Source organism: Ascaphus truei, chromosome 18 (genome assembly GCF_040206685.1).
Source record: "Ascaphus truei isolate aAscTru1 chromosome 18, aAscTru1.hap1, whole genome shotgun sequence".
NCBI lineage: Eukaryota > Metazoa > Chordata > Amphibia > Anura > Ascaphidae > Ascaphus > Ascaphus truei.
Genome location: NC_134500.1, coordinates 13,333,986 through 13,347,789, shown reverse-complemented (window position 1 = coordinate 13,347,789; position 13,804 = coordinate 13,333,986). Strand labels below are relative to the sequence as shown.

At 42.8% G+C, this 13,804-nt stretch overlaps 1 protein-coding gene across 2 annotated transcripts in view; it reads left to right on the top strand.

The window, feature by feature from the left end:
• Nucleotides 1-9,984, top strand: part of TRPM7 (transient receptor potential cation channel subfamily M member 7) — a 70,926-nt gene extending 60,942 nt beyond the window's left edge. The window contains exons 30-39 of one of the 2 annotated variants that reach the window (XM_075575602.1): nt 47-87; nt 1,468-1,493; nt 2,249-2,299; nt 2,395-2,460; nt 3,563-3,846; nt 4,058-4,140; nt 6,375-6,580; nt 7,113-7,164; nt 7,398-7,504; nt 8,901-9,984. In XM_075575602.1, the coding sequence (XP_075431717.1) occupies nt 47-87; nt 1,468-1,493; nt 2,249-2,299; nt 2,395-2,460; nt 3,563-3,846; nt 4,058-4,140; nt 6,375-6,580; nt 7,113-7,164; nt 7,398-7,504; nt 8,901-9,025 (1,041 nt within the window). In that variant the 3' untranslated portion in view covers nt 9,026-9,984. Of the gene's footprint in view, nt 1-46; nt 88-1,467; nt 1,494-2,248; nt 2,300-2,394; nt 2,461-3,562; nt 3,847-4,057; nt 4,141-6,374; nt 6,581-7,112; nt 7,165-7,397; nt 7,505-8,900 lie in introns of those variants that run through there. The other variant, XM_075575603.1, reaches the window with a different exon arrangement.
• The last annotated feature ends 3,820 nt before the right edge of the window (nt 9,985-13,804 follow it).

The following is a 13,804-nucleotide window of genomic DNA, read 5'->3' as shown; positions in this document are numbered from 1 at the left end:
CAAGTCATGGCCTTTTGTACATTGTAATGTGATATTATTCTTCCAGGATTGGTTGCAAGCTCACTCCTCTTCCTCAAGCAAGCCAAAGTAAGTTTTCTACTGATTATGAATTGTAATGTGATGGTACTGTAGTAATAGATGTGAAGTATGTCAGTATTGAAATCTAATTGGATCGGCCTTTTAAATCTTGCAGACCAGGTTAGACGTTAGAATATACGGTTACGGTTGTATTCAGTCTCTCCGATTATTACATCATACATTTCCCCATCTTCACAGCAATCATTGTGGCTATTTCTACATTGTATTGGGTGATTGGCAAGACAGGGAATTATGACACTTTCTTATGTAAGAGATTATGCGACAGTCAGAGTAAAAGCGCTGCTGTCTCCCAGGACTGAAGCAGACATTTTCCATTTGCATTGCTGCGACAGCACTTCGGATTCATAGTCACTAAAACAGTCAATATGTGAATTGTGCAATAGAAGCTCCTACAATTTGCAATGCAGCTGTTGGCATTTGTTACAGTCAGTGCTGTAGTTGTAAAAAGAAAAACTCAGACGGTATACCGTACCATTCTACCTGAAGATTCACATTTTTTTAATTGTATTTTTTATAAAGGGCCCCCCAAATAAAAAACGCAAAATAATTCTAGCGTTTCCACCAATATCCCTGAAGGCACCTCCACCCCCTCTCACACACCACCTTGCTCACACCCCCTCTCTCTCTCCCATTGCTCACCCCCCTCTCATTCTCTGCCTCACCCCATGTTCTCTGCCCCCTCTTACTCTCCCCCTTTCTTACTCTTCTACCCTCTATTACACCCCCTCCGCCTCTATTCTCCCTCCTCTTCCCTCACTCCCCCCTCCCTCCTCCTCTTCCTCTCACTCCCCCATCTTTTCCTCTCACCCCCCCCCCCATCTTTTCCTCTCTCACCCCCCCCCCATCTCTTCCTCTCTCCCCCCCTGCTCACTCTCTCACTCTCTCACTCTCTCACATACACATACATACACATACACACTGAATTCCCACCCCCCACTACAGCACGGATTACAGTATACAGCCCTGGCAGTGTTTATTTCTGTGTATCTGTAAAGATGTACTAGAAATAGAAAAATTTGGGCACTCCACTGGTCTTCCAAAGATCATACATTTAATGCACAAGGTCTGTTTGTGAACCTTTTGTCAAGATAAAGTGTCAGTGGCCAGTTCGTGACATATATGGTGATGGTGACCATATTTTCCCCGGGACAAATTTTGCGCATGTGTGGCCTACAAGCACCAAAAAAAATGGGATTTTATAAAAAAAAAAAAAAAATTAAAGTCAGGACCCAGGACAAAGTACAAAAAAAAAAAATGGGACATTTGGTCACCCTACATATATATTCTCTATGTGCGCAACATCAGAAAAAATATTTTATATATACTGTATATATTAAAAAGATATTACAATAACCTTTGTTTTTACAGACCTCCTGCAGAGGATGCTTTAAATGGTAAGAAAGGAACTGGGAGATTCTAATGGCTCAGAGTGGTAACCACCCCAACGATTAAAAGGGGACTTCCACTTTTGTCATTGGTGGAATGTCTCACAGGCCCCATACCCTCCCGGGAGCAGAGTAATATCTTTTAATGTTGTAGCAGTATATCTACGAAGGAGACTTGGGAAAGTCTTCTGTGCTTATATCTACGCAGAGCTCTGCGGTTTGTCCATTTAATGGCGCAATCCCACATAGACTAAGATTAAGTGTGTTTTCTGGCCGACTAACGGGCATTCCGAAAACAAATCTAATAATACCTTTCATTTTGGTAAATGAGTTGTTTTTCTTAGGGGCCTCTGAATGAGAAAGTGTTTGTCAATCAAGTGGGGTTCCCCCCCATATCTAACCCTGTCATTATCAGAGCCAATAAAGATGTGGGATGGGGGGGGGACTCTGGCTGTACAAGCGCTCGCTGATCACACAGTGACATCACACAGTGACATCACCCAGAAGGGAGCAGCCAGAGGGAATCAAACACCTCCCAAGTCCTTAGTTTAAAATATACATAAAAATACTTCTAGTTGTCGGATTTGAATAAAATGTAGCCAGATAAGTCCTCTTAAACATGTCACTGGAATTAGTACATTTCGATCCTAGGAGGAATTGCCCCTTTTAAAGGGACCAATTTGCAACACATCTTCAGCTCCCCAGAAATAATAGAACTACTAGCACTGTACTGATCTACCTTTTACCCCCCACTATTTTCCCAGGTCTAGGTTCTCCATTCAAACCTATTGTGGACATCAATTATTGTTACTCAGGTCAGTTACTTGCAGCCTTCACACGGAGCAGAAACTTGCCTTCCTTACGTGGCACGCCTGTATTCCACTACTTAACACTTTCTGTTTGCATTTAGCTGTGGAGAGAAACAACTTGATGCGGTTGTCCCAGAGTATTCCTTTTACTCCCGTACCTCCAAAAGGTAAGATTGTGTCACCAGCTGCAGCGAAACACTGGAAGCGCAAAAACATATACACTTCTCCCAGTTCTTTAATCCCACATAGTCGGCCAATTGAATTTGTTAGGGGGCCTCTGAATGGGGAAATGGTTGACAATCGAGTGTTTTCTTTATCCCTGTTCTTCTCGGAGAACCAACAAAGATAAGGAGAGGTTGAGAGGGGGGAACTGGCTGTACAAGCACTTGCTGATCACAAAAAGGAACAACCAGTGAATCAAACCACCACCCCCTTCTATAACCCCCTCCCCCACCCCCAAAAGAAACAATTTAGACCCCTTAAATATGTTACTGGAATTACTTCACTTTGGTCCTAGGAGGGATTGTCCCTTTTAGCTGTTCAAATGTCGATTTCTTGTATCCCCTTATGGAGATCAATTACCCCAAAAAAGTAAATGTGGAAGATCCCAACTGAGTTAATTTAACATCTTTCTATATTTAGAAACCTGTAGCAAAAAGGCATATACTTTGCGGTATCAAATGATTGCATACTTTGGCACTAAATGGGATTACATGCGTTTACAGCAGCAATACGAGTTACACTTTGTATTTTTAATTACTACAGGACTGAAGCAGGGGGCCTTCGGAGGTGACGTGTGTTAATTTCAGCTCCGGACACCCTCTGATTCTAGAGATACTTACCTCTATAGTGGTGCCGGTATCTCTGCAGTGAGAGAAACTTTGTGCCTAACATAATGGCGCAGTTTAAATGTCACGTGGGCCAATAGGAAGCTGCTGTGAAGTCATCCGTCGCGGCTTCCTATTGGCACATGTGACCAGGTAATTTTAAGCTGAAAAGAGATACCGGCACCTGCTACTGAGAGGGTATCTCTGGAAGCAGGAGGTTCCCGGAGCTGAAAATGACATAGGTCGGCTCTGGAGAACCACCTGCTTCAATCCTTTAATTAAAGCAGCAATAAGGTGTTTTTGTTGTTGGTTTTTTTAGTTACAGATGCTCTGGGCAAATAGTGTATGTTGCACCTTCCACCGCAATGCAAACGCCCCCAGCACCGATGAGAATAAAATGTCGTTGGAGTTGCACTAATGCTGCTGTATATAAATGTTGCAGGTGAATTGGTTACTGTGTATCGCCTGGAAGAAAGCTCCCCAAACATCCTGAATAACAGCATGTCCTCCTGGTCCCAGAAAGGGCTGTGCGCTAAGATTGAATTTCTGAGTAAAGAGGAGATGGGCGGGGGGCTGAGACGCGCCGTGAAAGTCGCTTGCACCTGGTCTGAATACGACATCCTCAAATCCGGCCACCTGTATATCATCAAGTCTTTTCTCCCTGAGGTTGTCAATACTTGGTCAGGGATATACAAAGAAGATACTGTCCTGCATCTCTGCCTTAAAGTAAGTGACCATCACTCATAACTGGACACGTGTTTGTATTTTGTGATTATAATCCATTTGTTCTTAAAAGGCCTAACAAGCAACAAATGACTGCACTAGGCAGCCCTTTTTGGACACAAGTGACCCTTGAATTAATATTATTTTATCCACGTGCTATATTCAGAGCTAAAAAAATGAAATGTTCTATTAACCGTTTAACTTTGATTCATAGGAAATACAGCAGCAGAGGGCAGCACAGAAAATGACATTTGCTTTCAATGCAATGAAGCCAAAATCCATTCCATATTCACCAAGGTAAGTGTGTATCGTTATAAACATTGTAGGGTAGTATTTTTATTTATTTTTTGACAATACATACAGCTCAACCCTGTTACAATGCGGATCCGCTTATAGCGCGATGCAAGCGTGGCTCCCAATTTTTGTACTTATGAATGACAAAGGGCTTAGCCCGAAACGCGTCAGAGTGGGTGGTGGCTATGTTGTTGGTGTCTCACCTAGTCGCTCAATAAACCAGTTTTTTACTATTGGTGTGCCGGTTCCTGCACTTTGTCCCTGCGCAGTGTTCCACTTTCCTCCCTATAGGTTTTTTTCTGCTTATGAATGATTTACAACACGATTATTGGTATCTTAAATACTTTATTGTACCATGCATACAATTGTACATTATTTCTAACGCGATCCGCTTATAGTGCGATTTGAATGTTTGGACCCCAAGCACAGCGTTATAAGGGGGTTGAGCTGTACTCCAGTTTTTCGAAATAAAAAGCTCCCCCCCCCCCTCCCTCAACTTTAAATTTTATATTGAGTTTTCATAAAGTCAAGCAAACAAGGTCTTTGCATCTTAACTCTGGCGCAGCAGGTGTTTACCCACAATTTAATGTTTAAATTTGTATTAGCAGGTATATTTATTTTATTTTTTATTTATAAAATATTTTACCAGGAAGTAATACATTGAGAGTTACCTCTCGTTTTCAAATATATGCCTGACTAAACGTCAGAAAACCTATTTTCACTGATAACATAGAACATCACATTGGGAGGGTAAGATAGGGAAGGGGGGGGGGGGGAATAGCAGAGTTCTTGTCTGTTTTTTAACTCTGTGCCACAGACTTTAGATATTCCTTTACTTTTTTATGTGAAATGTCATCTGACTCGTCCAGCGGTTCCCTGTCTGGAGTGTGGCTAAGCTCCACCCGTCAGAGGAGAACGCATCTAACACTATCATAGCCAAGCGGTGGCATTGCTCACCCCTGGGATATCTGTCTGTGCCAACCAAGGCAGACAGACTTTTTGAAATTTTGTGCCAGTGTCATTAACTAAACTTGTTAATTTTTCCATCTGGCAAACAAACCAAATTCTGTTTCTAATTTTATCAATAGATGGAATTTTATTTTGTTTCCACAATGCTGCTATCTTGCACCTCATTGCTGTTGCAAAATGTGCAACTCATTTATTTTCCACTCTGGCTAGTTCCTGTGCTGGTTTATTTAGCAGGAAGAGCCAGGGGTCCCAGGGAATTTCGAGGCCCAATATCCTCTCCAGCCAATCTCGAATTCGCTCCCAAATTGGGGCTATCCGAGGGCAGGACCCCACAGCATGTGTAACAGATCCGCCGGCTTTCCACATTGTTTGGGGCACATGGAGGAGTAACCCCTGGATACATTTTGAAAGTTTTAATGGGGTGAGGTACCACCTCATTAGCTTATATGCGTTCTTCTTGAACGTCGTACTAAAAAGCTCTATTGGTGTAAAACCAGAGTGCAAAGCTTGAATAGTTTGTGCACTGGAGTAAAAAGGAAAGCTCTTGATTTTTTGCATAATAAATCTGATGGGCGACTTAAGTATTGGCATTTTAGGACAACCTAGAAATCATGGGTCATGCACATGTGTTGATACTTTTAGTATTGTTTGTCATTAACTGCATATAGGAATGTGTTCTTTAACAAACCAAGTCCTAGAAATATGTTGATGCAATACAAGCCTCACTTGGTAGAGGTAACACCTCTTAATGAAGAATGCATGTCTAAAGTAGAAGCATGTAACAATACAATGTCATCTTCAGCAGAATCTGCATTAGTGAAGCACACCTTCAATGTAGAAAGTTATAATATTGGAAGCTGTATATTAAATACTGTATTCGCAAAATGCAGCAGTAACCACCCTTTGCGATGACGTTTGAACATTAGAGACACTTGCCTGTATACCTAACCAGCGAAGATGAATCCTGTAAACCAGGGGTGCTCAACTCCACTCCTCAAGCCTCACCCAACAGGTGTGGTTTTCAGGATAGCCAAGCTTCAGCACAGGTGGCTCAATCAGAGGCTCAGTCGAAGACGGCCTCTGATTGAGCCACCTGTGCTGAAGCGGGGGATATCCTGAAAACCTGATCTGCTGGGAGGACTGGAGTTGAGCACCCCTGCTGTAAAATCTGTAACACCAGATTGAGAACGATTGGTAGAAACCGAACCTTGAAAACATAACGTGAGGATGTACCGTTTCCTGAATGCGTGTCGCTCTTTGTATTTAAGGTTCCTGGAAGTTTTTCTCTTATATTGTCATTCAGCTGGGCAGTGGTTTGCTATTGAGGAGTGCATGACCGGAGAGTTCAGAAAATACAACAACAACAACGGAGACGAGAGCATTGCCACCAACGTGCTGGAGGAAACCATGCTCGCTTTCAGTCACTGGACCTTCGAATATACAAGAGGGGAGCTTCTGGTGCTGGATTTGCAAGGTTAGATTTCTACTGCCATCACGGTACCGTATGTGTATTATACACTTGAATGTGAAGGCGGTTTTCATACCAAGGAAAGTGCTGACACATTTAAGATCTATTACATGTGAATGAATGCAGTCCAGAAAGATTTCAGATATAAAAATGACATTTCTCTTGAATGCTGCCCCTCGCTTTCTGAAAAAGGCCTAATAAACCTATATTGAGTTGATGTTTAAGCTGGGGGATGCTGGTGAGGCGTTTGAGGTGGCCGGGTATGGGAAAGAGGAGTAGGGGTTCGGTAAAACCCAGCTGCTTGTTGGGTACAAATCCGACAAGTCAGTGTTTTGCAGTCTTTTTACATACAGTCGTATATAATAGAACAATAACCATGCACGTGGCTGTTATACATTTCTGCTAATATCAAAGAGGCACTTCAAAAGCATGGCCACTAGCATAGAATTCCCGTTGGGAACTTCTTATAAATGTTTAAAATCTTTAATGATTGTGGCTTAACGATTTACATTACAAAAAAAAATCTCTCTCTACAAAGGTGTCGGTGAAAATTTAACAGACCCGTCAGTCATAAAGTCTGGAGAAAAAAGGTGGGTTAAACTTTCATGTGAACAAACTGATTTTATTTCTATTAATATATTCCTGTACTAAAGTCATTTGAAAGTTTGCTAATTTAACGTTCCACTATGGTTTGATTAGTTTAAATTGATTAATAGGCCGCTGTTACATAATGTATATCTAGAAATCCCATCCTCTGCATGCGTAAATAAAATAGTATTGAGCTTTTTTTTTTTTTTAAATCTGTGTGTTTTTTGCTCTGCAGATCATCAGATATGGTGTTTGGGCCCGCAAACCTTGGAGATGATGCCATCAAAAATTTTCGTGCGAGGCATCACTGTAATTCTTGCTGCAGGAAGCTCAAACTTCCAGGTATATACATTTTAAAAAAGTGTGTGTGTGTGTGTGTGTGTGTGTGTGTGTGTGTGTGTATTAATAAAAAAAAAAAATAATAACACAGGGCTGGGCAGTTCCAGTACTCAAGGGCCACGAACAGGTCAGGTTTTCATGATATCCCTGCTTTAGCACAGGTGACTCAATCAGGGACCACTGAATGAGCCACCTGTGCGGAAGCTGGGATATCCTGAAAACCTGACCTGTTGGTGGCCCTTGGGAACTGGAGTTGCCTTACCCCCTGCTTGGCCATGCTTTTGTGTTTCATATAACATTTAACCTGAGTGAGCGACTGCTGTACAGTTTAAGATGTAGTATAGCAAGTAAGCTTAAAGGAGGAGGCCCCACTGCCCCCTCTATTTTACATGGACTAGAAGCAGGGGGGTCCCAGATCTGAACCGTCCCTGGCACCCGATATAAATACCTGTAAAGGTAGCGCTGGTACCGTACCCTCCAGGCGAAACAAAGTGGCTGTTTCAATCGTCTGTGTCACAAAGGACGGCTGTCCTATTATTGGCCCTTGTAAGCAGGTGGATTTAAATATGCGGACGTAACGTGGCTACCTTTCCCAGTGTGTATCATGGGTACCTGGAGGTCTCGGTGACTGGAATTAACGCAGTTCAGCTTTTGGGTCCCCCTGCTTCCCACCCATAAAGGGGGGGCAGGGGTGTAATAAACCTTTTTGAATGAGGTGTTGAAGAGCTAAAGGAGCGGCTCAGTGAGTGTAAGGCGCTGACTGAGAACCGAGTTTAAAGCAGGGGAAACTGGTTCATTTCCTGGTGTCGGCTCCTTGTGACCTCAGGCAAGTCACTTTATCTCCCAAAAACATACATTGTAAGCTGGGCAGGGACTGTGTCTGTAAAATTCCTATGTACTGCGTACCGCGCGCTATACTGTAATTGTGAAGCAATTTGAGTTCTATTGGGAGAAAAGCGCTATATGAAATAAAATTTGTATTATTTTAGCAGGCCGTTATCTACAGCAGACGCAACGTGTTTTTTTCTGTAACTTGATTGCTCAAAATTGCAATATTCCATAATAGGTAAAGCAATCTCAAACCCGTGGTCTTGCTTGCCGACTTTGCGTTAATTTGCTGAAAGGGTCAGGCTCTCGTTGCTTTGTCATTTTACAAAAAGTTGCAAGTTAAATTTCACTGCCGTTTAAAAATAATTAAATGTACTCCACTTCGGTCGTGTAATCCTGAGCACAAATTTCTTGTGCTCTTTGTTTGACAATAAAGAAAGAAAAATGTAATATTGTAGTTGTCGTTGTGGAAACCAAATTCAATTGATTTTAGAATAATTGAAATAGTTTTAACATTTTCCCGGAATAGGCTAATTTTATTTACTTTATTTCTCCCCCTCCCCCGTGAAAGACTTGAAGAGGAACGACTACACGCCGGATAAAGTGATATTCTCTCAGGACGACAACGCGGATTCGTCAACCGATCCTGATAATTCCACCGAAGAATCAAAGAATTCCATTCGGCTGATGTTGTAACCGCATGAGCACCAGTTTATGACAATTCACAAAGCCTAACGCCTAATATCTTCCCAAGAAGTGACTGCGGAGTTAGGAATTGCACAAACACGTGCACGCTGCTAAGTGTTTCTTTTTTTTTTTTTTTTTTTAAATGTCCTTTTCTGAAAGGGTCCTGCCTGTGCTCCTCCAAGCCACACAGAATAACGATCTGCTCTGCAAAGGTTGCAATGCGCTGCGGTGCGATGTGCTGCAGCCTCACTCTGCAACGACGTGTCGCTAAAATGTAACGCAAGGCGATTGTAATTTAAGATTGAACTGTGCATCGTGGCTATCTTTTATACATTTCAATTTGTTTCAGTTCTTTAATAACGCCATGATCAGCAGGGAATTATGTATGTATGGAAGAGAGAAGCTTTCTTTTTCCAAAACGTTGCCTTGTAGAGAGATAAATACAGCAAGTGCTTTTTCCCCCTGTGTTTCATGACTGCTTTAGAAGTTCTATCTTCCAAAGACCTCAGACTGTACAACCTGTATATCAAATGAGAATGTACACAATCTCTCATTCATTTTTAAATGTATTTAAACTTCTGTATAAAGATCTTCATTGTTATGTGGTACCTATTTTAAGTAATAAGTGGTTGTAAATTATGGGACATTGCAATACAACTTGGCCAATGAAATGTAATTTAATTATTCCCAATGTTACACAACAAGAAGATATGTCCATATGAACTTTATTTTATATTTTGTTAGAGGTACTAAATGCAAGTTTTAACTACAGAACAATATACGGTTCTATATGTTTTTACTCATTAGTGTATCTTATAGATACAGTCCTTTATAAAGGCACGAACAAAATAGCTGTTAAAATTGTTTTATGTTGATGGGGAAGGGTTAAAATATAATACTGTATACATTTTATATATCATTTAAATCTTTAAAAATCTAAAAATAAATTTATTCTTTACACAAATGTTGATCCGGTTTCCTTACACACTTTTTGTTGTCCTCGAACAATTGTTAATTATAGCCAGTTGTATACATATTTTGACCATAATAATTTGCACTAATTTGCCCTGTGTATAGAAATATCTCTACTATATGTAATTGAAGTTACCTGACACAAGTAGAGGAGCGGAAAATCTTATGTAATCCAGCTAAAACCAGTTGAGCCTTTAAGCTATATAAGAATTGAGAACCTTAAAGGATCAGTTCCCACTACAGAACATTTTTTTTCTTAACCTCTTCCACCCTCGGTCTAGTATATTTTGTCGTGGCCGTTTTGCCGCGTCCAAATCGCCACCGGCGTTTAGCCGCCAGACATTGCTCCTGTCAGCTGCTTCTTCACCAAGGTAAGCCCCTAACCTTACCCGTTACCCTAAAAACCCCTAATATTACGCCCTATCCAAAAAAACAAAACCCCTTGCCCTAACCGCTAAAACCCCTTAAATGAACTTACCTTATTGATGAAACGCGGCAGTTAAGTGTCCCGCGGCGGCGAAGGGTTCCTCGGCAACCACACACCAGCGGAGACTTGGTCACGGCCGATTCCGGTCCTCCGCGTTAATTACATTTCTGTGGACCCCTTTCTTATGATGCTGGCTTCCCATTGGCATGCGTGACGCGGGAGCTTTAAACCTCCATCATGTACCTGCGGCACCTTCCCCGGTAAATATCTCCGGAACATGTGGGTCCTCGGAGCTGAAATGAATGCAGTTCAGCTCCAAAGACCCCTCCCACTTCCCACCCAGGCTGAACAAAAAGGGGTGGGGGAGAGGGCGTTTAACTTGGAATGCTCCTTTTTATATAAAACAAGAAACAAACGTCCTGAGCAACATCCAATGTGACAAAAATACGCAGTGAAATACCTATATATCTCTTGAAAAAAGGGGTCATTTAGTTAACCCTTTGGCCAAAGCATATAAGCCTGCGAGACACTTTCAAGGTATGACCATAATATCGCAGGTCCTAAACACTAATCTGTGTGTTTGCTCCTTTTTATACTTAAAGTTGCAGGTCCTTTACATTATAGTTTTAGAGCAATTGTCGTTTTATTGGCAACCTCTGATTTAATTGGGCATGTAGTTAATTTTAGTCGGGGTAGACTAGTGAGGGGGGGGGTGGAATAGGGGAAATGTGCCCCCTTCCCTGGGCTGCTAGAAGTGCCGTAGGTCAGGACCACAATTAGCTGCCTTCTGGAGTTGGAATATGCTGGCTGCAGTTACTGCTTCCAAACATAGGATGGGAGGGGGCGTAGCAGGGGGCGCCATTGAGCAGCCTGAATACTCATTCGCTCCTCCTCTGCCTCTCTGCTCCCAGGCTGCACATGGGAGGAAAATGCAACCTCTCCCATTAATCCTGTCAACTGTACATCATGCAGGTCAGTAAGTGTCTGGAGTGTGCTTGCTTGTATATGGTGTGTATACATACTCTCTCTGTCAATGTAAAAGTACTTAGGTGTGTGTGTGTGTATATATATATATATGTATATATATGTATATATATGTGTGTATATGTATACACACACGTATGCATTAAAATATAAATAAAATGTGTTAATTCCATGATTTAAATTGACTTGCTTTACACAAACTGCTTTTACCTTTCTCTCTTTTTTTGATCCTCATTGCATGCTTCATTGTGACACACTCCAGCTGTTCTTGGTTTTGGAAGAATGTAGAACATAAAAACATTTTTCTGACGGTATTTCTAAAACTGGGCATAATTGTGATCTACACATCTGCTGTATATCTTTTCCCTAATCACTAACTTTTTAGAGTTTTGCTCAGGTAAACCCAAAATGACCTGATGTATGTGTAGCCAGGTAACCCTCTGGGCTACTAATTTCACTGTCTAACACAAGTCCTGGTGCCAGCGCAGGCAGTATTAGGGTTAAATCTGCCATACTGTAGTAAGCAGTTCCCTTGAGTGACAAGGGGATGGCTTATGGCCTGGGTACTGCCCATACGGAGCTGAGACATGGAGCCTTCCCCTGGTAACAAAAAGGGTCTGCAGCTCCAAATTTAGTAGTTGTAGAAGTGAGGAGCCAGGGCTCTGGTTCACTTTCTATCCCCTCCCTCAGGGGAATGGGATCCCCTACCCCATACTCCACCAGGGCGTGTGAGGGATGGACCCTTGGGGCCCCAAGCCCTGGGGGTTGAGTCCAGGGACCAAGAGAATAGCAAGCTGCGAGGTGCCACTCCACTGGGTTATGTAGGGTACAGTGGGGCTAATCGCTCTTGCTACAAAGAGAAGGGTGTACTGAGGTATACCGTATGATGTCAGCATGCTGATGCTGTGCCATAAAGAATAAAGATCCAAGTTATCTGTTATATACTCCTGCCTGAGGCTGCAGTTATGCTGGGGGAGTGTGAGCGCCTTTTCCACAGGGGACTGCACCCATCTGGGATAGGCCCTGTGGGAATGGAGGCGCTCTACCATCAAGAGAAGAACTATCCAAGCGCCGAAAGCCTGTCCAGTCTATCACCAACAACATCGGCAGAGGCTCACGAAAGGCCCTGAGCATAACAGGTAGCACCAACCGCAGGTATCTCCCGGGAGAAGGGGGGTAGATGGGTTACATACTGAATATATTTGAGATACTGTGATCTTTGTTAGGCTTTTCAGGTGCAAGTTGTATTAAAGAAGCAATCCAAGCGCTTTCTTTTTTATATTTTGTTTTTACACCGGGAGTCCCCGGAGTTGAACCCCATTAGTTTCAGCTCTGGGGATCCCCTGCCTCCAGAGATACTTAACATCTGAAGGGGATGCCGGTATCTCTCTGCTTTTTAAAGCTTCCGTGTGACTAATAGGAAGCCGCACCGGATGACGTCATAGCTTCTATTGGCCCGCAAGGCGCAGGAGCTTTGAAAGGGGCCATTACCTGATCCCTGCTAGCCGGCTACCAGCCCCCCCCTGCCCCACGGAGGTAAGTATCTCCAGAAGCAGGGGGTCCCTGGTGCTGAACTTAATGACATTAAGTAAAAAATGTGTAAATTTTTTTTTTTTTAAGTTCTTGCTTTAAGTGATGTGAATGATGAATTGGGTTATTACAGATGTTTTTACTTTATTCTAACCCCAATATATGTACTGTGTGGGAATTAACTTGGTAAAAACGATTCTCTTCCAGTGCTGTAAGTCTACCAGCTGATCTATATTGGCCAAGATTTACTAAACGGTGCAGTCATCAGCCATACTGCTTAGCACTTGGCACCATATGGGCTTGTCCATAGTTGGCGCGCGACATCACGCCGCGCCTGCCGCAAAGGCGATCCATGGCCTGCGGGGTCTGGAGGAGGAAACAACACAGAGCAGCTGCAATTCCGTGTTTGGGGGGGGGGACGTGCCCGTGACGTCATGTGAGCGGTTCGCCCTTATTTGGGTGACCTGTGCACGTGATTCGGCCGTCGCATTGCAAAATCAAAAGTGTTTGTCTCGCGAGCAATCGTTCGCGCTCGTGCACGCGCGAGCTCTATGGCCGTGCGCATTGCCTTACAGGCTTTTGTGTGCGGTGCGCACGCCATCGCGCTTACTATGGACGCGGGCTTATATCCAAAGTGCTGCTACAATACAATGACGTGGAAGCGTGTCAAATTGCTGAGAATTGCAATAACCCTTTTGCTGACAGACTCCCAAGGCAGTCAAAGGGTTAAAAAAAAATGTGGTTGGCAGTGATCATGCAAAAAAGAGGTGCAGGCACAAAGGGACACTTATCTTGTGTACTGGGTAAGGCGGAAAAACACATTTTAAACTGGTATGAAGAGTTTACTGAAACACGCTCCCCAGGAAATACTGGTG